Genomic DNA, 20210 nt, shown 5'->3' on the forward strand with positions numbered 1-20210 from the left:
TGGAAGGCCATGGGTTACTTTAATTTTCGTACACCTTGATGTCGGGTCATCTGACCTGTGAAAGCTGTGAAACCATGTGAAACTGGCTTCCTTATCGCGTTATAAAGACAAAATAAATAGGTAACGCGTTACCGAGTTTTTGGAACTAGTTGACAGAAAGTGTCTTAATATTTGTTTGACAATATACGACCTACACGGATTTTGATTAAACTTTTTACTACAAACTCGGTTGATTGATTGTGACATGACAAAACGTCAATAATATCAACAGTATGTCAACAGTGCTCATTTAAACGTCAAAATTATGAGCACAACATCAAACATGCAAAGTAATTTTCTCTTAAAATCTCTAAAGAAATAGAAGTATGTTTTCAAATTGTTATCTTGGAGCTCCTTGTGGGCTGCAGAAGCTCCGGTGCATGAATGAAGCCTTAAGTGCTAAGGTGTTGGAGCAAGTGAGCAGTAATCAGGAGCTGTTGACCCTGAACGATTTTGAGCACGAATCCAGTGAGTACCAGTTGAGGAAGTGTCTTCAGGAGAGGTAAGTGGCTTTTAAGTCATTACCAAACTAAAATAGAGTGTGCAGGTCATGTAAGTCATATTGCTAGGCAGGGTGATGGCAGGTGGACTAAAATGTTAACGGGATGGTGGCGTCTTTCCGATGAAAGGAGATCCTGGCATCCGTTGGCTCGTTGGGTGGACGACATTCGGGAGATTGCGGGTCACTTTTGGATGAGATTACTTGAGGACCGGGACAAGTGGCGAACTAAAAGAGAGGCCTATGCTCAGCAGTGGGCGAAGTCGAAAACAGCGACAATTGTAAGAGATTTGTTATAAATAGACATTTCCCCACGTTCAACAAATCAATACTTACCCGAAAAAAAGCACTTTGATAACATTTACCAAGACGCCTTGGTAAATGTTGTTGTAGTAGCTCTTACCAGAATTTACAAATGACATAGGTAGATCACTATTAGCTTATCCACTCAGATAATTGATTGAAACTCTTTCCCAAGAATTGCAGATCTAGAATCCTGGCGATGGGTCCTCCAGGACCTGTCCAACCGTCTCGAGGAGCTAATACAATCATTACGATATGAGCACAAGGCATTACGAGTTGTAGTCGAACGGGTAAAAGAGGAGATTAACAGGCATTCTGAGGAGGGAAGCCGACCGGGAGCGTTGTCGCCGCAGAGCGATCCTGTGGAAGATGCTATAAATATGGTTAGTGGCGCTATCTTTTACCTGCACCTGTTATTTACAAAAGGTCTACAGGCAGATTGAAGGGAGTGTTACCGCAGCCCGCGTAGCCAATATGCCAATCGTTAACGCTCCGTGGCGAACGAAACGAAATTGTCACTGTCGCACTAATATGGAAGAGTGATAGAGAGAGATGACTACGCTACACTACGGAGCGTTAACGATTGCCATGTTGGCTACGCGGGCAGAACGATCCTGTAGAACACAATGGTCGGCGAAGTAGCCGTATGGCACTGCTGCACCGCGCGGTACGGCGGAGGCGCAGTGTGATATTTTATATCACCGTGTACGCTTAGGCCGGACACACGGCGCTGGTGCATTGTGTACTGTTTCTACGGGACTATGCGCAAGCGATGTAGTATCAACAGCATTCTAAAACTGATTTCTGAACGTGTAGACTTATTTGTACTAACAACAATGATCTCAGTTGGTCTCTGAATAAATGACAAGGTATATAAAGCGACCCGTTTTATCGCTGTTGTGTGTAAATTAGATCAAATACCCTCATTTGCTGCGAAGTATTGATTGCAACCTTGCAAAACTGAATTAATTTTGATTTTAGGAGTACAAATTTATTCAAGAACAAAAAGGGAAATTTGAGAAGATGATAAAAGAGCTTGACGAGCAAATTCCTCAAATCGAGAAAGTAAAGAAGAGAATAGAAGTTGCTGCCTCGAACAAAGAAGAAACCATTCTCCTTGAGCAGAAACTGCCTGATCTTGATATTTCATCCAGAAGACCGTCTAATGGAATAAAAAGGAAAAGGTTAGCGTATGCTTGTCCTACAGTAGATGTTATTTATTATCGTACGATTGTAAAGGAAACGTTTTTAAAGACGGCCCCTTCTCCAAAATAGGGGTCTTCACAAGTCAATACTTTAAATTGAGTCGTTTAAACTAATTATTATGAGAGAAGACGAATCAGGTTATAACCATAAGAAATGCTAGTACTGAGAGCCGAGCATGCAATTGTATCTATACTTGCCGCAAAACTAACTGGCCACTGAGATCATAATGCTATCTCCTTTACCCTTGTTAAAACCCACCAAGTGAAAGAGATGGCATTATGACCTGACCGGCCAGATAGTTTTGCGGATAGTATAGGCGCTATTTTTAATTTATTCAAATAGCCTTTTCATAAAATACCTATAATGCGATTCTACTTATACTGCATGCTACGTATACAGCTACAGGAGCGCAACTGTAATGTCAAAACCGGACAAGTGCGAGTCAGACTCGCACTCCGAGGGTTTCGTACTTTTTAATATTTGTTGTTATAGCGGCAACAGAAATTCATCATCTGAGAAAGTTTCAACTGTCTAGCTATCACGGTTCATGAGATAATGCCTGGTGACAGACGGACAGAGATACAGACAGACGGAGGGACGGACAGCGGAGTCTTAGTAATAGGGTCCCGTTTTACCATTTGGGTACGGAACCCTAAAAACAAGTCACATTTTATCAAATATTTTAATATATGTTTTTCAGTAGCCACGCTAGTATATAAAAATTATGCGAGTGAACTGAAATAGAGAAATCATATTATTAAAGAAAAAGTGACGAATGACAAAATAAGTACAATAGTTATTTGTTTTACAAGGGGGCAAAGTTGTTGTTTAACCGCGCGTGCCAATATTGATACCCGAGCAAGCGAAAGAATTGAACCACGAGCGTAGCGAGTGGTTTTGAAAAGTGGAATCTTGAGCGTTGCGAGGGTTTCAAGGCACGAGGGTGAAACAAATTTTGCCACCGAGTGTAACACAATTTTTCACCACACCAACGCGAGGAAAATTCTAACTAAAAAATATCAAAGAAAATCAAACCAAATCAAATTCAAATGAACGTTATCAAATATTTATCATTAAAAATTATCATTTAAAAGTCAATTCCACCAGCAATAAAGGAAACAACTCAAAATTTGTATCTGATTACTTTGCTCCACATGTGGATGAAATGCAATTTTCTCATTAGTTTTTGGACAATCAAGAGAGCCTTTACACTGGTACTACAACTGTGGTGTGGTGAAAAAAGTTTTACCTACTTATGTTGCAGTTTATCGCCTGTAATAAGATGGGAAAGACAATGTTATGCACTGAAGAGGAAAGGATTATGTGCCCTCAGTCACGCGATGAGTATACGACAACAGGTAGGTTTTCACGGACTGATTCTAAGTTAGAATTTTGAGCTTAGCGAGGGACTCAAAAACACGAGATGTGAAATAACTTTGCTCTCGTGTGACACACAACTTTTCACCTCAGTAGTGAGAACATATTAAAGGTTAAAAAAATTCAACATCAAGTAAAGTTAACCACATTTATTTACATTCATGAATGAGAGGCATCAGCATTATGACGAAAGCTTCTAGAAATATTTCTGTATTCATGGCCTTCGCTAAATTAAAAAGCGACTGTCTCACTCCCTGGATTGACGAAAGCCACACTTTCCTCACTCCCTGGAGTGGCGAAAGTTTCTCTTTCCTCTCTCCCTGGAGTGACGAAAGTAGGCGTGTTCGACCTGCTGAGGTGAAAAATTACTTACGCTATACTGAATCCAGCATGAACTAAAATCTAAATGGCTCTACAGTGAAAATCCGTGACTGTTTGTATCGGGTAAGCGGATCACGCATGCTGAAAGCATTTTGTTCATTTACGCTTTATTTGACTAAAAAGGGTGAAGACAAGCATTTGAGGCAAAACAATTTTTCAAACTATTTTTTTATGACAATATATCGAATAAGTTTAACTCATACGTCGCATTGGTTATAGGTTCGAGGCTGCAGACATCTACTATCAGTCACTGCCCAGTCCTATGCAGCTCGCGTCGATTCCCTGCTAAAGAGACGACTGTATCTAAACACGAGGAAACTGGAAGACCTTCAGTGGCAGAAGAGGGAGGTTTGTATCTTGGGTGAAATTAATTTGAACCCGAAAAATGAGTTTAAATTGAGGGGTAGGACATTTTATAAGACTTAAAAAGGGTTTGTCAATCTGTTTTGTTTTGTGCATGTTACGATCGCGTGACTGTCATATTGGTTGAATAAACGTGTTTGTATATTGAACATGTAGTGGCGCCAAATTAATAATAACATCAATGATTAGCTCGCCCACAGTGCCTCAACGGCTCGAGTAGTCTTGATTTCATTGACCAACTAAGTCGATAACATCACACAGACATTTTCTAAGTTATGAATTGCAACAGTAATCGACTGATCGTATTAATAAATTCATCGACGCCTAAATAAAAGCTTATAGCAATATCACGCATAGGTGTTATTTTTTTCATCAGGCGCAAAAAGACTTCGAGTTTCTTTCAAACGAGTTAACCACAACCGAACAGAACGTCTTAGAGACCATGGAAAAAGTGCGTCTGATGGAAGCTAGGCTCGCAGACCGGAGGCTGAGACCACCCAAGGAACTGACAAAGGACTGTGTAGACAGGAAGTTAAAAGACGAGCTGCTGAGGCTGAAGAAATATTTGAAGTTTCTGAGGAATAACATTGACAGGATCACGTAGGTATATTTATTTATCTGCTTTTAAAACATGAATGACGAAAACAAGGAGAGGTTTTTTTTTAGTAATTTATAGTAGAAAAGTATGCTAGCATAGCGGTCGATGAGTTCAGACACTATTACACTTGATTACCTACGTGTATTCGATGCATTGCGGGTATGGGCACGGCGCCCAGTTGGCAGGTTTATAACGCAGATATTAGGCCAAGTGAGATCAGTAGGTATTTTTTAAAGATCTGTATGTACAGTTGCTTGACTATCCCAATCGGTTATGGTAGTGTGAAAAAATATAATACGTAGGTACTTCGTAACAATTTAGTCTTTGACTAGTCAATCCTAAAACTAGCAGACTCGGACAGTCGAATCATAAAACACAACGCCATCAAAATCGGAATTTAAACAGTTAAGTAGTAAGTAAAAGACAAAACAGCCGTGCTTCGCGACGCTCGCGAGACACAAAGAAAGTAATTAAACTATTACCTCGGCAAAGATGAACTTTTATTGAGATATAGTCGCTTTATTTTTTAGATTGATTTTATTGGTTAGCAACTAAGCACTACGATTGACTACGTAGTCAAAATAAGGACTTTGACTGATACTGATACTTGGTGTAATTCCAGCCAGCAGATCCTGCAGCAAGGACTATTAGGAAGGGGATACTACAAGGGGGAGGCGAGGTTGTTACAAAATAGCACTGTAAGCTCGCATGACTCTGCTGATTCAACCTTAGAGGCAGCGAGTCGGTGGATTATGTTATGTCAGCGTCACATCACACTGGCTAAGCCTCAAACGCGAAATCAAACAAAGTACGCTCGCACACCGGCTCATTACGCAACAACCCCTGCCACCCCGCCGTAGGCACTCGGATCCCGCCCAAGACACCGGAGCACCAAGTAGATAGGACTGGAGTGTAGGGTTTGCAGTCAGGATAGTAGGAGAGACGGGAATGTTTTAGCCGACCCGAATACAAGGCATCGTTAAGTCAGCAAGGATACTATACTTGGTGTGTAATAAATGCTTGGTATTAGGAATGTGATGGTAGTCAAAATAAGGACTTTGACCGAGGTCAAAACCTTAGCTTTTGACAATTATAGAAATGCCGAAGTTTCGAGGTTTAAAGAGGTATTTCGGTAAACTCCTTGATCGCTCATCTAGGATTGAAAATCTCACAAAAGCTAAGAAAACTTCAACTTCGCAGTTAACCCTTAGAGTGAATGTATTTTATGGGACGAAACTTCGCACAATATAACGGATAGTTCGACAACTTTTTAATCGAGTTTTGAAACTATGGTTTACGGCTACTAACCTGATTAGCCGGCCATTTGAAAATAACCCAAGCTACTTTGAAGTTTCATGGTTTGATTAAGAGCTCTACAAAGGGACAAACATGATTAATATTAACAGACTTACCTATTTATAAACGTCACCAATTTATTTTTTCCATTAACTTGTTAGTCGTCAGAGTTATTAATAGTCTATTTGACAGAAAAAAATCTACTTATACGGAAATAAGTCGCAATGTCTCATAAAAAAATGTTTTGGAATGTACAATTTGAGCTCTTTCAAATGATATCCCACTTGACGTAGTCACTAGACTGAAATTTTTCCCCCTCTCCCTATGGGGCATTTTCCAAAGTTACTAAAAATAAAACAATAATACTTTCACTGTGTCCGGGTTAGCGTTGTTCATAACTATTCCAAATTTTTAATCGATAGGTTCTCGAGATATTTAGCGAATTTTGTACCTTTTTTGTACGGAACCCTAAAAATGACTCGCACATGCCAACATTATTGATACAGACTAGTAATATAAATCAAGAGGATGAAGGTTTTTGGCGGTAAGAGCACAAGTCACAATGCGAGTTAGTGCACTACTGGTCATCTCTGGTTCGTTATTTTCGTTAATTCGTCAGTTTCCCTGATCCGTCTCCATAAAGGACGTTGGCGTAGGGTTATATATATTATGTATTACAACCATTATCAAACTGTGCGCGCCTCCAGTAGCGTTTGTTATTCAGTTTCTTGTACGCAATATATCGTCGGGGATAGTGCAATACCGCGCAACTAACAAAGTCGTAAGAGTTCGAAATTCAAACAATGTACAAGGTAATTGCACCTTACTGCATTTGTTAGTTACGCGGTATTGCACTATCCCCGACGATATGTCGGATCTGGATCCAGATACGCATTGTATATTCTAGTTTGATCCGGATTGCAAACTCTACCACCAGTTAACGACACATTTAGTTATGACTCGTGAGCGTAAAACATTGATGGAGACACATGCAACTTAAGATTTGTTGAACGTTTATACTCTTTTTCAGAGCGTTACAAGGGGATCTAACAGCATCTATAGCGCAAATAAACTGTATAGAAGAGGAATTATCACAAGTAGTGGTGCTTGACCAAAGTCGAATCAAACTTCGAACGTATGACGACGAAATACCGACTTCTAGCATTCCCAGCAGAACCGGGTCCAGTAGTGCGGTGGATACTACAGACAATTCTCGCTCTAATGACGCTAGAAATCAGGGCTTTAGAGAAAATATTCCATTAAGCACGATAAAGGAAGAAGATGAATTAGAAGAAGAGGAAGATGATTATCCGTTAGATTATTGAATGGTTTTAAGCTGGCTTGCACTTCGCATAATCAATGAACCGATTAAAAATGGCTTCGCAGATGTGTATCCGATAGAGCACAGTGCATTTTTAGGTAAAAGTATATTTAAAACAAAGCGCGATAATATTGACAGAGGGTTTGGTGCAACCAACCCTTATTGAGAAACCTTTTAAATAAAACGTTAGATAAAAGTTATCTGTACGCATTTTCCTACAAGCAACTTATTTTTTCGATTTATAATTTATGAATGATATTTAACTGTGACTTTCCATATCTTGTAATAACTTGGTTTGATATTAAGGTTAGTTAGATAATGAGATTCTTTATAATTTAATAAAAAAAGTAGTTATGTTTTTACACAACATATTTTATTTAACTTTTTAAAAACATGCTTTGAAACAGAATTGGCATATGCATAGTGGATGTAACAGAATTGTGATTAATTACTTTTGAACACAAAACAGCAAAATAATAGCATAGGAATGTTGTAACAGTGAACTACATTCTATTACAAAATATATGCATGCATTTTTACATTTATTACTACATATTTATACAATTATATTAATTTTACATTCAGTCCATCTTTTCAATACTTTCCCCCCTTAATAATAAGAGTATTTACAGGTTAATTGTCAAAAATACCTGTAAAATTATAAAAATAAATAGACTTTAGTTCCAATATTATTATTTTAATGATTAGTTATCGATCTCTTATTAGTAAGAGAGAAATTCATAAATAACATTTTACACACTTAAAAATTGTTGGTTAAATATGGGATATTTATTAGAGATTTATTTGAGATAGTATACAAGTTTAATTAGGTAGGCAGTAAGATTATAAAAGTATTCACCTTGAATGTTTTGGCACAACCCAACCTTATGTGTATGGAATCCTTGGATAACATTCCCTGCATTGTAACATAACAAATAACCAAGTCCATTTTGATATTTCATGTGTAATTGCATACCTTTAGATTCTTGGATTCTTGCATGGCTTGGTTTTTATGTCCATTTTGATAATATTGATAGGATATGTTATATATAAGTTATATTAGTTACATTATACACTTTCATAGCTCTTATGTTCCCCAAAATCTGTACAGAATAGACTTTTGAGGCACATTGGTTGTGACAATGCTCAATTCAAACTTTAATATATGAGATTGTACCTCTAGGAAATCTGTTAATATTAACAATAATGTTTAGATCAAAAAATTACTTTTTCACTGATTCACTGAGGATCAATAAAATGAAAGCTGGATATTCTTAATAACTAATTATGCTTAGAAGACCTTCATATTAGTTATTAAAATTTTCAAAGTTAGAGATAAATATTTAATTTCTGATTTTAAGTTAGGCTTGCGTAATTATAAAAGTAATTCTATGCTACAGCAGTAGATGGTACACAGGAGTCTTTCAAAAACAAAGTTTTTATAGGATCTTGACTGAAATAAACGGGAAAACTTATAATATTCTAAGCATTAATTACATTTTATGACACATTATTGATAAAGAAGAGTTATATAATTTTAATGAAATATTCAATCCAAATTAAACACATGTGCATTTACATTCATACAGATAGTCTGTGGTAATGAATTCCCTAGATCAGGGATCACCAATTAGTTTTTTTGGGCTCCAGTTTTTAAAATAAAGTGATCATCACATTCCATTTCTACTTGAGTTTATTATTTAAGCAAAAACATTAAATAGGTTCTGCCATTTGGTGACCCCTGCCCTAGATCAATGAGTTCCCAACCAATAGGACGCTCTTTGGGTGGTATAGCAATGGCAAGGTGGGCACAAGAGGCCTATTAAATATACAAGAGTGAGCATAAAAAAGCCTCCTGCTTTAAGCTAGTTTAGCATATTCTCTAGCCACCCAGAGACCGATAAAAGGTCTCTCATTCCATTCAATTTTGAATCTTCATTTTGACAAACCCTTTTGATAACTGGTGGGAGATACCACAGGATCCTGACAATTGTTGTGTACTCGTGTCGGAGGCCAAGACTCATTGAGGGTTGCTGCGCCATTAAATAAGTATTTTGACAAATCAAAATTGTAGTTACCTTGACAAGTATTGACATGTAGGTGGCTAGAGCAAAATGCAAATATGGTTGCATCATATCTGTTTGCAATATTGAGGATAACATAGATCCCTAGTCTCTTGATACTTGATGGAACAAGTTGCCATTACACTGCTGAGACAGAGTTCCCATCTGTCCCCGCCCCACATGACCACCGCCATACAAGAGGTGGGCACAGATGGGAATGATTTGTATGTAGCGCAAATTCCCATCTGTGCCTGGCTGGGACAGTTGGGAATACACCTCTCAGACTTTTTAGGAAAGCAAAGAGACTATTTAGCTTAGTTTTCAAATATTACTGCAAGACATATTTTAGATTAACTGAATTGATTAAGATGAGATTCACTGTACACATGTTCTTCAATCTTATTTACTGTGCACGGAACATGGACATTGCATTTATTGCAAAATGCATTTATTTCATGTTCATTGGCGAGATAGTCCTCTATAGAAATGTCCTGGTCTTCAATCAAGTCTTCAATGTCTGTGAACCATTGCATATGGCTCTCATTATCATCAATGTGATCCAGGATACCTTGCACTGTATTATCAATATATGCATCACATATTTTGCACCACACTTCAGCGTCATTATCGACTCGAAATATACCATTAAGCGGTTTAAGCCTGTCCACAGTGTTGGCTCTGTGATTAAAGGAGTTCACATGTTCCTGTATACTTTCCAGAGTACAACTGAACGTTATATCGCAAACTTCGCATGTTACATCATCTCTGTCGCAGGATAAATAGTCGTCTATATTGATAAACTCACCATCCACGAGGTCTTCTATAGCGGCCATCCAATTCGCGTGCGAATCTCCATCTATATGTTTTGACACAGATTCCCCCTCAGTAAGATTTACCTGGCAAGGTTTGCAGTGCAACACTTCGTTTATAAGGCTTATACCGTTCTCGGACATAAGCTCGATATTCTCTTTATGTTTTACGCCGTTAGTATGCTGCTCGATACATTTGTTTGCCTTTGGTATAAACACATCGCAGTAGATGCAACGGACCCGCGTCTTGGAGCTAACGACAATCCCCGTGTGTAATCCAGATTTCATTTTATTGTAATACTTCTGACGGACTAAACTTTTACTTGTAAATATAATAATTGGGAATTTCGTACTTTCTTTCTAGAAAACGATCAAGTAAATTTTGTATATGGAATGGAATGTTTGATTGACGGAGGGATTAAACTGTCAGATTGTTGAAATATGGCGCCTTAAGAATCCTTTACACGATCGGACATAATTTGCACTACCATTTTAGAATCGGTCCGGCTTAGACTTGGCATGACATCTTGGCATTTCTGCAAGATTTTGTGAAAAAAATAAATGTCAAAATAAGTAGTCTATTGCATGTGTACAATATTTTTTTTGTTGTGAAAATGTGGATTTGGAATATTTGGATTTATTAAAATAAAATATATAGAAGCGCTAGTTTATTGTAACTGAAATAAGTTACGCTGATTTTGCCCTATCTAAGTATAATAGTTACTTTAAATCGTCGATCATGTCTGGAGATACAGAGGAAGATCCGGATATTTTGCAAAATTTTACTGAAGTTTTAAATGGACTTGCGGTAAGTAAATTAGACTAATAATTTACTTTTTTTCTTGTAAACCAGTAATGTCCTAGTTCAAAAGCGAATAAGTTCAACTTAACGTGACTCACACTTTTGAATGGTAAAGCTTACTTGGAATAGTGTGTAGGAGTTGTACAGTACATAAAACTTACACATCATTAAGTTCTAAAATCATCCGTACCGTTCAACTCTATTGCCTTCAATTCAACCTTATATAAATGTTTAATCAAACTAGAGATGCGCAAAACGCTTTACTGAGTTGAAAATATTGATTCATATCTTTCGCTCATGGAGATATATATCACTCATTTCGCTCAGTGGGTCTGTAGAATACACACCCATAAGTGCGACCAAGATGGCGAATCATGCGATACAATCCTGTCATGTTTTCTCGACACCCTTCTAACTGTTCTGAATTGCTCCGAAACTATATTTGCACCGTCTCACTTGTTTGGCTCGGCCAGTTCATTTGAATCATGAGTTAGTGAGTGAGTTCAATCAAAGGATTATAGTTCATTTAAATCACTCACTCGTGAATGACACATGTCTAAATTAAACTCCATGACTAAATGTTACAGTTGATAACCAAAGTAGATCCCAAAAAAATAATATAAATAATATTTAATATTATTTTTATTACAGGGAGAACTCAAAAATCTATTTGATTACCGAGATTTATTCTTTGAAAACAACCCAATTGAGTTGGCTCCAGACAAGAATAAGCTTGTTGATGAAAAGAAGGAAATTCTAATTGAAAAATTTGAAAGCATAGATGGTAAGCTATTTTTAAACTTATTGTTTTATGTGTAAATAAATAAATGATATGAAGGCATTTCTTAAAGTTTGGTTAACGGCATAGTAACTGTCACTTTAGCACCATCTTATGGGTAGTTCATCATTGGTTCTTTTATACTTTAATGTTTATACATGTTAAATGGACTATTAAGTTTTAACTATACAGGGTGGAATTTCTTAATGGGGCAGCTACCACATCCCGTGCTGCTACTCGAAAACGGTCTTAGAAGACCTTCCCTCAATTTCAAATGAATGAAGATTGGCGTTTACAGATTTTGGAAAAAACATACGGGGTGTGAGAAAAAGGTCAATTTTGACAAACTATTTTTTTATGCCATTCAATCCCATTCCTATCCATGATCAACTGCTTGTATGGGACCAAAAAAATATATAAACGGCTAGAAAAGCCACAAGCGAGGAAAACTTTTCCCATGCAATTTGTATGGAAATGAAAAATAAAATATTTTTTACATACAATTTTTTTATGCCAATCGATTTCATTCCTATCCACTATCAATAGTTTCCTTAAAGTAATGTTCTATAAAGCCACAAATTAAAGAAAACTTTTTCCATACATTAAGGTACTATGGAGAAAATGTGAAATTAAAATTCCCGTTATTTTTAATTTTGAAAGTTGTTACTGTAATGTCTTTATACAGTATTATGGTCCTTAAACGTAACAGGACTGATTGGCGAGATAGATACAAAAAATGTTTACATATTCACTGGCAAGAACCTGCCAGGGGTGGTATTATGGTCGCATTTTTAACACTTATGTATGCGTCATGCGTCTCTTTCGCACTTACATACTTATTAGAACATGACAGGCATGATGAGAGATGATAAAAACCGGACAAGTGCGAGTCGGACTGGCACACCGAGGGTTCCGTACTTTTTAGTATTTGTTGTTATAGCGGCAACAGAAATACATCATCTGTGAAAATTTCAACTGTCTAGCTATCACGGTTCATGAGATACAGCCTGGTGACAGACGGACGGACGGATGGATGGACAGCGGAGTCTTAGTAATAGGGTCCGGTTTTGGTACGGAACCCTAAAAACTGACCATCTTAAACCTACTAGTGGGTTCATTTTGTATAGGAAAGCCAAAATGTGAAAAGGAATGTAAAAAGGCAATGAATCTTAATTATAAACTTAAACGGATCAATTACATTTTATAAAATCTCTTCCAGACAGCCAAATCCCGTTCTCCCTCCGAGCCAGATTCTTGTACATGAAAGGTCGGTGTTACAACATCAGCACCAGCTACGACGCCCGCGCGACCCAGTGCCTCAGTAAAGCGGTGAAGCTGAGTCCGCAGATGGTTGACGCGTGGAATGAGCTGGGAGAGTGTTATTGGAAGAACATGAACGTCAAAGAGGCAAAGGCTAGCTTTGAGGGGGCTTTGAAACATGTTAGTGAGACTTTCTTTTATTTTGTGTAGGTACATTTTAAATAACAAAACTTCTGTGAGACATAGACATTAAATATATTTAAACGGGTCAGGGTCACTCACGTATTGGAAGTTGATAAACGTACTTCGGTACGGAGTGAAACATGTCGAGCGTAAATACGCTCGACATGTTAAGCTAAATAGCTTAAAATACGTGAATGACCCGTTTTTAAAGATTCAAAGAATTTATTTGCACAGATTACACATATATATACATGCAGATCATATACGTACAGGAAAAAAACAAAATTCCAGTGTACTCAGTCTGCGTGCAGACATGCAAACATTAACATTTTTAATATGTTTGTATAGGTACAGTACACATACATCTTTGTATGTGTTAGGTAGACATGCTTGTACAGCTTTTGTTTAAAACTAAAAGAAACACTGCGCCTTAAATGGCGATGGGCTGGCCATGTTGACACAGATATACTGACAAAAGGTGGACTAAAACTGCGACTGAATGCGCAGGACCAGCAGGAAGAAGACCACAAAAACACTGGTCTGATGACATAGTTGAAAAGACAAGAAAAAATTGGATGAAACTAGTTACAAACAAGGAACCACAGAAATATATATATAATAATAAACTTAAATTATATTAACAAAAAAAATATGACAGCTTAAATTGTTTGTAGTTAGGTACCTAACTCATAAATTAATATGAACGTTCGTATCGATCGGTAAGACCTAGCTAGATCGATGTTTTGCTCCTGAAATCCCCCATATAGCAAATTTCATCGAAATCGTATAGGATTTTAATTTATTTTTCATGACTCGTAACATCCTTCAACAACAGTTGAAAGAATCACAAGTTATAACCATGTCTCGATATTTATAAGCTAGCTCTTATCTCAACTACAATTACTAGGGCTAATCAAACTTAACTATTTCCCAGGAACGCAACCGCCTCTCTCTCCGCTGTCTCTCCATAATCCTTCGCCAGGAAACCGGAGACAAGCGAGAAGACACCGCATCCACCATCGCCCGGAGCGTCGAGCTCGCCAGAGAAGCGGTGTCTCTCGACACTAAAGATGGAGTGTCTTGGGTAGTGCTAGGAAATGCTTATTTGTGTCAATTCTTCCTCGGGGCGCAAGATCCAGCGAAGTTGAAGCTGTGTATGAGTGCGTATAAGCAGGCGTTGAACGACCCGGTGGCTAAAGGGCAGCCGGATTTGTATTATAATAAGGGAATTGTGAGTATTTATCCATCTCCCATTTGATGCTTTTGACCTTTCGTGTGTGGTATTAAATGAAAGGGATTTATTTTATAAGGAAAAAAAACTAAATGTAAATATTTTCAAAGTTGTTTAGATATTAGGATATTATGTTTTGAGATATTTTTTATAAAAAAAATTAATGGTATCGTACTCGTATCTGGCGAAGCCCAAACTTGGCATGTTTTAAAACTTATTTTTATTCAAAATGTGATATATTTTTAGAATTGTCTCAATATCCCTTTCTTTTAATACCACACACCATAGCTTTCTGAACATTTTTTTTCCCATACAAATAAAGAAGACGTCATACTCCTGTTTTTTTTTGTTGGTTTTACGAGTCAAATATGTACATACATACATACAAATAGACCTAAAGCCTAACCATATATTTTAAGATATAAAATTTTTACTAACAATAATGATCTTCGTTGCTCTCTCAATAAATGAAATTGAATTAAAGAATGGCCTAAAGATCAATCGTACCGATTTTCATGCTTTTAACACCATTTGCAGCGTTTTTTGGCGAACCGCTAGCACTATGTACAGTCAGCGTCAAATACTTTGTAGCAGTCAAAGTGGCCAAATAGATGTACCGAACTATTTGGCTACTTTGGTTGCTACAAAGTATTTGACGTTGACTGTACAAGTTTTAGAATTTTGCATCTTTTTATTATATGAAATAATGTTTAGTAAAATTAATGCTGTAAGTCTCTGTTAAAAAGGTTACTGTTAATTGTACCTATTCCAAAATGCTAAGTAAAAATACATATCACGCATCAAGCGTTTGAATTGAAAGCCATCTTATTAAGGTTATTTGAAAATGACTTCTGCTCAGACCAACAAGATTGTTTCTATAAATGTGCGTCTGGATTATTTTTCGCGCATTTTTCTATATCTATATGTTAATCAAACTTTATGATATCTGCACAGTTAATTTTTAAATATCTTTTCAGGCATTAAAATTCGAAGAATATTACGCAGAAGCGCTGTCAGATTTCGACTACGCGTGCCGCCTAGATCCGCCTTGGGAGTTGCCTCGGCTGGAACTAGCCAGACTGAAGCAGTACCTGATAGCCGCAAACGATCTGGCTAAAACGAGAGGCAGGATAAAGACCAAGAGGCTGCAACAGATGGTTCAGGTATGTCTAGGTCAAGGTCATTTCTAGACTCGCTAAGAACTAGCCAGACTGAAGCAGTACCTGACAGCTACGAACGATGTGGCTAGAACGAGAGGCAGAATAAAGACCAAGAGGCTGCAACAGATGGTTCAGGTATGAATAGGTCAGTCACTTCTAGACCCGCAAGAACTAGCCAGGCTGAAGCAGTACCTGACAGCTGCAAACGATCTGGCTAAAACGAGAGACAGGATAACGACCAAGATGCTGCAACAGATGGTTCAGGTATGTGTAGGTCAAAGTCACTTCTAGACCCGACAAGAACTAGCTAGACTGAAGCAGTACCTGTCAGCCGCAGATCTGGCTAAAACGAGAGGCAGGATAAAGACCAAGAGGCTGCAACAGATGGTTTAGGTATAATAATAATAATAAATAAATATTATAGGACATTATTACACAAATTGACTAAGTCCCACAGTAAGCTCAATAAGGTTTGTGTTGAGGGTACTTAGACAACGATATATATAATATATAAATATTTATAAATACTTAAATATATAGAAAACACCCATGACTTAGGAACAAATATCCATGCTCATCACACGAATAAATGCCCTTACCAGGATTTGAACCCGGGACCATCAGCTTCATAGGCAGGGTCACTACCCACTAGGCCAAACCGGTCGTCAAATAGGTATGTATAGATAAATCTAAAATTAATTTATCTTATGTTGCACTCTTACTAACTGTCATATATAATTGTAGTCATTTCATTCACCAATGTTCTGTCGTGAATAGAAATGACTAACACCACAATCTGCGTATGATCATCACCCATTTAAAAAGTCCTAAGGTAAAAAACAATGTTAACGCCTTATTTAAATGCGCCATACCTTCTTTGAAGAAATCAAAATTGTTTTCAAGTTTTCAATGGATTTCTTGCTAGCCATGTCGGCCTCGTTTTGCTATTTATTTCCTTTTGATGGCCCTATCGGAAAGATTATTTGACTCGGGTATAAATCATCAATCAAACCTTCAATGACAGTTATTTTTTCCAGTCCATAGACAAGAAGATGCTGGGCGTGTACGCGACGGCGACCATAGACAACAACGGCAAGCGCGAGTCCGCCTTCAGCCACGTCACTTTCGACCAGCTGGTCGAAGGCAAGAACACGGGCAAAGTTGTGCTGGGCAAAGTTGTTGGCTCCATACATAACGAGAACGCTGTGCCCTTGTAAGTATACTTTTGTTTTATACTAATTATATTGGATCGTGTTCTATTTTTCATGCAATATTTTGTACAGTCGAGTTCATAAATATGTATACATTTTTTCACCTTATCGCAGAGGATTAAGGTGAAGAATTGTATACATATTTATGTACTCGACTGTACTAAACCAGTCAAAGATGTTTTTAAATTTTAGCACTAGCCGTATTTTAATTTTAACATTTGCCGTTTTTTATTACCTTTTTTTATTAGAACAAAAAAAAACTATTTCGTATTGTACTTTTGTGTCTGTGAAAGAGGTCAGGCAATTCCAATGTTATGCTTCAAATACATAAAGTAGGTGTCAGTTTTCATACGCACAAATAGTTAATTGGGAAAAAGGATATAAATATTTACCCAGCCGCCCACATTTTCATACCCACAAAAACATAAATATTTACTAGACATAGGTCATTTTATTTTCTTAAAACGACTATTTATTTATTTGAATCATGTGATATAAACAATATGCGTAATTTTTTCAGTACTTTCGCCATAGTGGACGCCTCGATGGAGTGCGTGCTGGTCACCGTGTACAACTGGGCGGACGGGCGCGGCGCCATCATCGCGGACTGCGTGGCCGTCCCCGAGCCCACACTCGCCACGCATACGTTGGATGGACCGTTGGCAGTAAGTAGATAATATTTATCGGTCAGTTTAATACCGGTACCGGTTCTTCCGACCCTATAAAATGGCGACAACACGGTTTCACCAGATGGTAGGTATGTGATATTTAAATCGTATACTTTGACGTCCCCAATATTTTGTTAGGCTATGGTCTCCTATTTTATGCTATAGGCGACGTCTGACGTTAGCGTCAACGTCACTATCGACGTGTGAACGCAACGCTAACGTCGGCGGTCCATACGTCCACAGTGAGGACTTTTCGCTGTCGTTGATGCGAGTGGTCATGTGCAGGTACATGTGTAATTTTGGAATAATGGACGTTTTAACCATTTCTGACGGTATCTTTGTTATTGGAAGAAGCACAGAACGTATACGAAGAAAAGTAAACACAACACGGCATCAAATATTTTTGAAGAGAGAGAAAGAAAGATGTAATTCCGATAACAATAAAAAAAAACAAAAGATGACAATTCTAAATTTACTGAATATCAAAAGCAATTTAAATATAATGTAGGTTTGGTGCAGGGATTGAATAAAAATGCCATTCTGTATGTGACGCTAGACGCGACCTCAACGCTGCAATGGTTCGAAATAACTAGACGCGACGCAAACGTTTGGATGCCGCGTAGGACGTCAAGACGCCAACGTTGACGTGTGAAGGAGAACACAACAGTACTTCTCTATAGTAAGCATTGTGACGCAGCGTACGACGTGACGCTGTAAGCGGCCGATGGCGCTTATAGGAAACCATAGCCTTACATTCGACTGTAAAGTATAAAAATAGGTACAGTCTTGACTGTACCTATTTTTATACTTTAATACCTAATATCGATATTTAATACCTATACCTTGGTATTAAATATCGATACGGACATAGTACCCGAAATATGTACACACTACCTTAATGTATGGGCAATAAGGGCGTGTATACATATTTTTGACACTTTGTCCGCGCCGATATTTGTATACATATTTTTGACACTTTGTCCGCGCCGATATTTGTACATGTTTGAAATGCCTTAATTTAATTTAATTTATTTCAGGCCAATTTACCCATAGATTGTTAGTTATTATACAGACTTACAATACTAGTGTTAGTACATCTTAACCTAAGTCTCACAACTTCATTTGGGGTCTTGATACACAGGACGATGAGCAGACGCCCAGTGACAAAAAAAATTGACAGTCCCACCTCTCCGCTTAATGTGGCCACTCAATCGTCTTATTTTTGTTTTTTTTCCTTTATTGCAAACCATGGTACATATGTTGTTACAAAAGATTAGTAGCAAGTATATTCTTAAAAAATATTCTTAAAGCTAGTAGTAGCTTAATCTTTGGTAAGAGTTTTTTTTTCTATTCAGAAATACGATTTCAAATCCATTCGCGTCAACAACCCGACGTTGCTCCGTGTGAACGGTAAGCGCGTCGGCCTCGACCAGTTCGCGTCCACCAAGGTCACCAGCACGTACGAGGTGCACTGACGAACCTAACAGGTACTAACACTGTTGGTAGATCCTATTTCTTCGCAGTAAGGTTCAATATTGATCGATGATACCATTTTTTGTCGTGGGTTATAGTGCAAAATTTTATCTTACAGCCTTATCTTGTAAAAAAATTTTTTGTATCCACGGGTTTAATCTTGCTTTGTATACCTTTCTTACTAAAAATATTGAAACGCTTCAAACTCTGAAATTTTATCAAAATAATTTCGTTCGCTTTTAGGCTATTTTTTGTCTTTTTTTTTTTAATATGTAATATATTTAAAATCCTGTCATTTTAAAATCCTGTTACATTTTTAAATCTATCCGAGTAAACAACCCGAATTTGTGTTAATGTACCCGAATGGTTCTAGGTTATTTTTTGACTTTTTATTATATATAATATATTAAAAATCTTGTCACTTTGAAATCCTGTTACAATTTTAAATCTATAGGGACCGTGCGCGTTGGAGGGTCTGCCATCTTGTGGCCTGAATCGGAACCATAAACATGCACATGTACACGTCACGTGTTTTCTTGTGCATAGTCGGTTCTGCCATCTTGTGGGCTACATCGGAACAAAAAACATCACATATACGCCTCGCGCCAAAAATCTGACGGCTCCTGTGCTGTGTCAATGAACTCAACTGGTTTAAATATGGAATGTAACTAGCATCGTCCACATTGTTAACTGAAAAGAAACCTTATTGAAAAGTTATAAGGTCTCTTGATGCTCAGTTTAGAGTGTATGTGTGTGAGTGAGATGGGCTGATATCGCTCAAAAATTTATTGTGAGGAAGAAAATCATGTATGGGACGAGTAAACCTCGGTTGCTAAGTCACTTAGCTGTATGGTTGCGAAAAAAGCTAGAATCATGAAAAGTAAAAAGTAATAGGTATTGTACAGTACAATTATATGGATATGTAGGCCTTTAATTTTGCCCCACTACGAAAAACTGTATGTTTCGTTTGACAGTCCAAATCTGTACAGGGTGCGTAGACAAGATGTCAATTGTTCACGCTCCGTAGCGTAGCATAGTTATCTCTCTCTATCACTCTTCCATATTAGTGCGACAAAGACAGTTGTGTTTCGTTCGCTACGGAGTGTTAACGATTGGCATCTTTTCTACGCCCCCAGATCAATCGTAAATGCGCCATACATACGATTGTCAGAATGAAAATTGACAAAAA

At 37.6% G+C, this 20210-nt stretch overlaps 3 protein-coding genes across 7 annotated transcripts; 2 read left to right on the top strand and 1 right to left on the bottom strand.

Moving 5' to 3' along the window:
- Nucleotides 1-357: 357 nt before the first annotated feature.
- Nucleotides 358-7967, top strand: LOC133525085 (myosin-9-like). Of its 4 annotated transcripts, XM_061861326.1 has the most exons (8): nt 358-541; nt 1017-1224; nt 1823-2025; nt 3312-3405; nt 4025-4153; nt 4545-4768; nt 5389-5464; nt 7093-7302. In XM_061861326.1, exons 1-8 carry the CDS (start codon nt 366-368, stop codon nt 7171-7173), a joined length of 1191 nt encoding a protein of 396 aa, XP_061717310.1. In that variant the 5' UTR covers nt 358-365; the 3' UTR covers nt 7174-7302. The 4 variants fall into 4 exon arrangements, with proteins under 4 accessions (XP_061717310.1, XP_061717309.1, XP_061717312.1 ...); XM_061861325.1 differs by lacking the exon at nt 5389-5464 and having other exon boundaries at nt 7093-7967; XM_061861328.1 differs by lacking the exon at nt 5389-5464 and having other exon boundaries at nt 4545-4772; nt 7093-7230.
- Nucleotides 7735-10675, bottom strand: LOC133525088 (uncharacterized). The gene has a single exon (XM_061861331.1). It carries the CDS (start codon nt 10541-10543, stop codon nt 9797-9799), a length of 747 nt encoding a protein of 248 aa, XP_061717315.1. The 5' UTR covers nt 10544-10675; the 3' UTR covers nt 7735-9796.
- Nucleotides 10676-10874: 199 nt separating this feature from the next.
- LOC133525084 (tetratricopeptide repeat protein 5-like) lies at nt 10875-19706 on the top strand. Of its 2 annotated transcripts, XM_061861324.1 has the most exons (9): nt 10875-11063; nt 11709-11841; nt 13055-13275; nt 14213-14509; nt 15487-15672; nt 16707-16882; nt 17401-17545; nt 18904-19035; nt 19476-19706. In XM_061861324.1, the coding sequence occupies exons 1-8, from the start codon at nt 10995-10997 to the stop codon at nt 19021-19023; spliced, it is 1347 nt and encodes a 448-aa protein (XP_061717308.1). In that variant the 5' UTR covers nt 10875-10994; the 3' UTR covers nt 19024-19035; nt 19476-19706. The 2 variants fall into 2 exon arrangements, with proteins under 2 accessions (XP_061717308.1, XP_061717307.1); XM_061861323.1 differs by having other exon boundaries at nt 18904-19706.
- The last annotated feature ends 504 nt before the right edge of the window (nt 19707-20210 follow it).

This window comes from Cydia pomonella, chromosome 14 (genome assembly GCF_033807575.1).
Source record: "Cydia pomonella isolate Wapato2018A chromosome 14, ilCydPomo1, whole genome shotgun sequence".
NCBI classification, from domain to species: Eukaryota; Metazoa; Arthropoda; class Insecta; order Lepidoptera; family Tortricidae; genus Cydia; species Cydia pomonella.

Coding starts and splice junctions, on each gene's coding strand:
- LOC133525084 (XM_061861323.1), top strand. CDS start 10,995: ATGTCTGGAGATACAGAGGAAGATCCGGATATTTTGCAAAATTTTACT. Junction 11,064..11,708: donor AAGTTTTAAATGGACTTGCG/GTAAGTAAATTA, acceptor TTTTTATTACAG/GGAGAACTCAAAAATCTATT. Junction 16,883..17,400: donor AACGAGAACGCTGTGCCCTT/GTAAGTATACTT, acceptor TAATTTTTTCAG/TACTTTCGCCATAGTGGACG.
- LOC133525088 (XM_061861331.1), bottom strand. CDS start 10,543: ATGAAATCTGGATTACACACGGGGATTGTCGTTAGCTCCAAGACGCGG.
- LOC133525085 (XM_061861325.1), top strand. CDS start 366: ATGTTTTCAAATTGTTATCTTGGAGCTCCTTGTGGGCTGCAGAAGCTC. Junction 542..1,016: donor AGGAAGTGTCTTCAGGAGAG/GTAAGTGGCTTT, acceptor CTCTTTCCCAAG/AATTGCAGATCTAGAATCCT. Junction 2,026..3,311: donor AATGGAATAAAAAGGAAAAG/GTTAGCGTATGC, acceptor CTTATGTTGCAG/TTTATCGCCTGTAATAAGAT.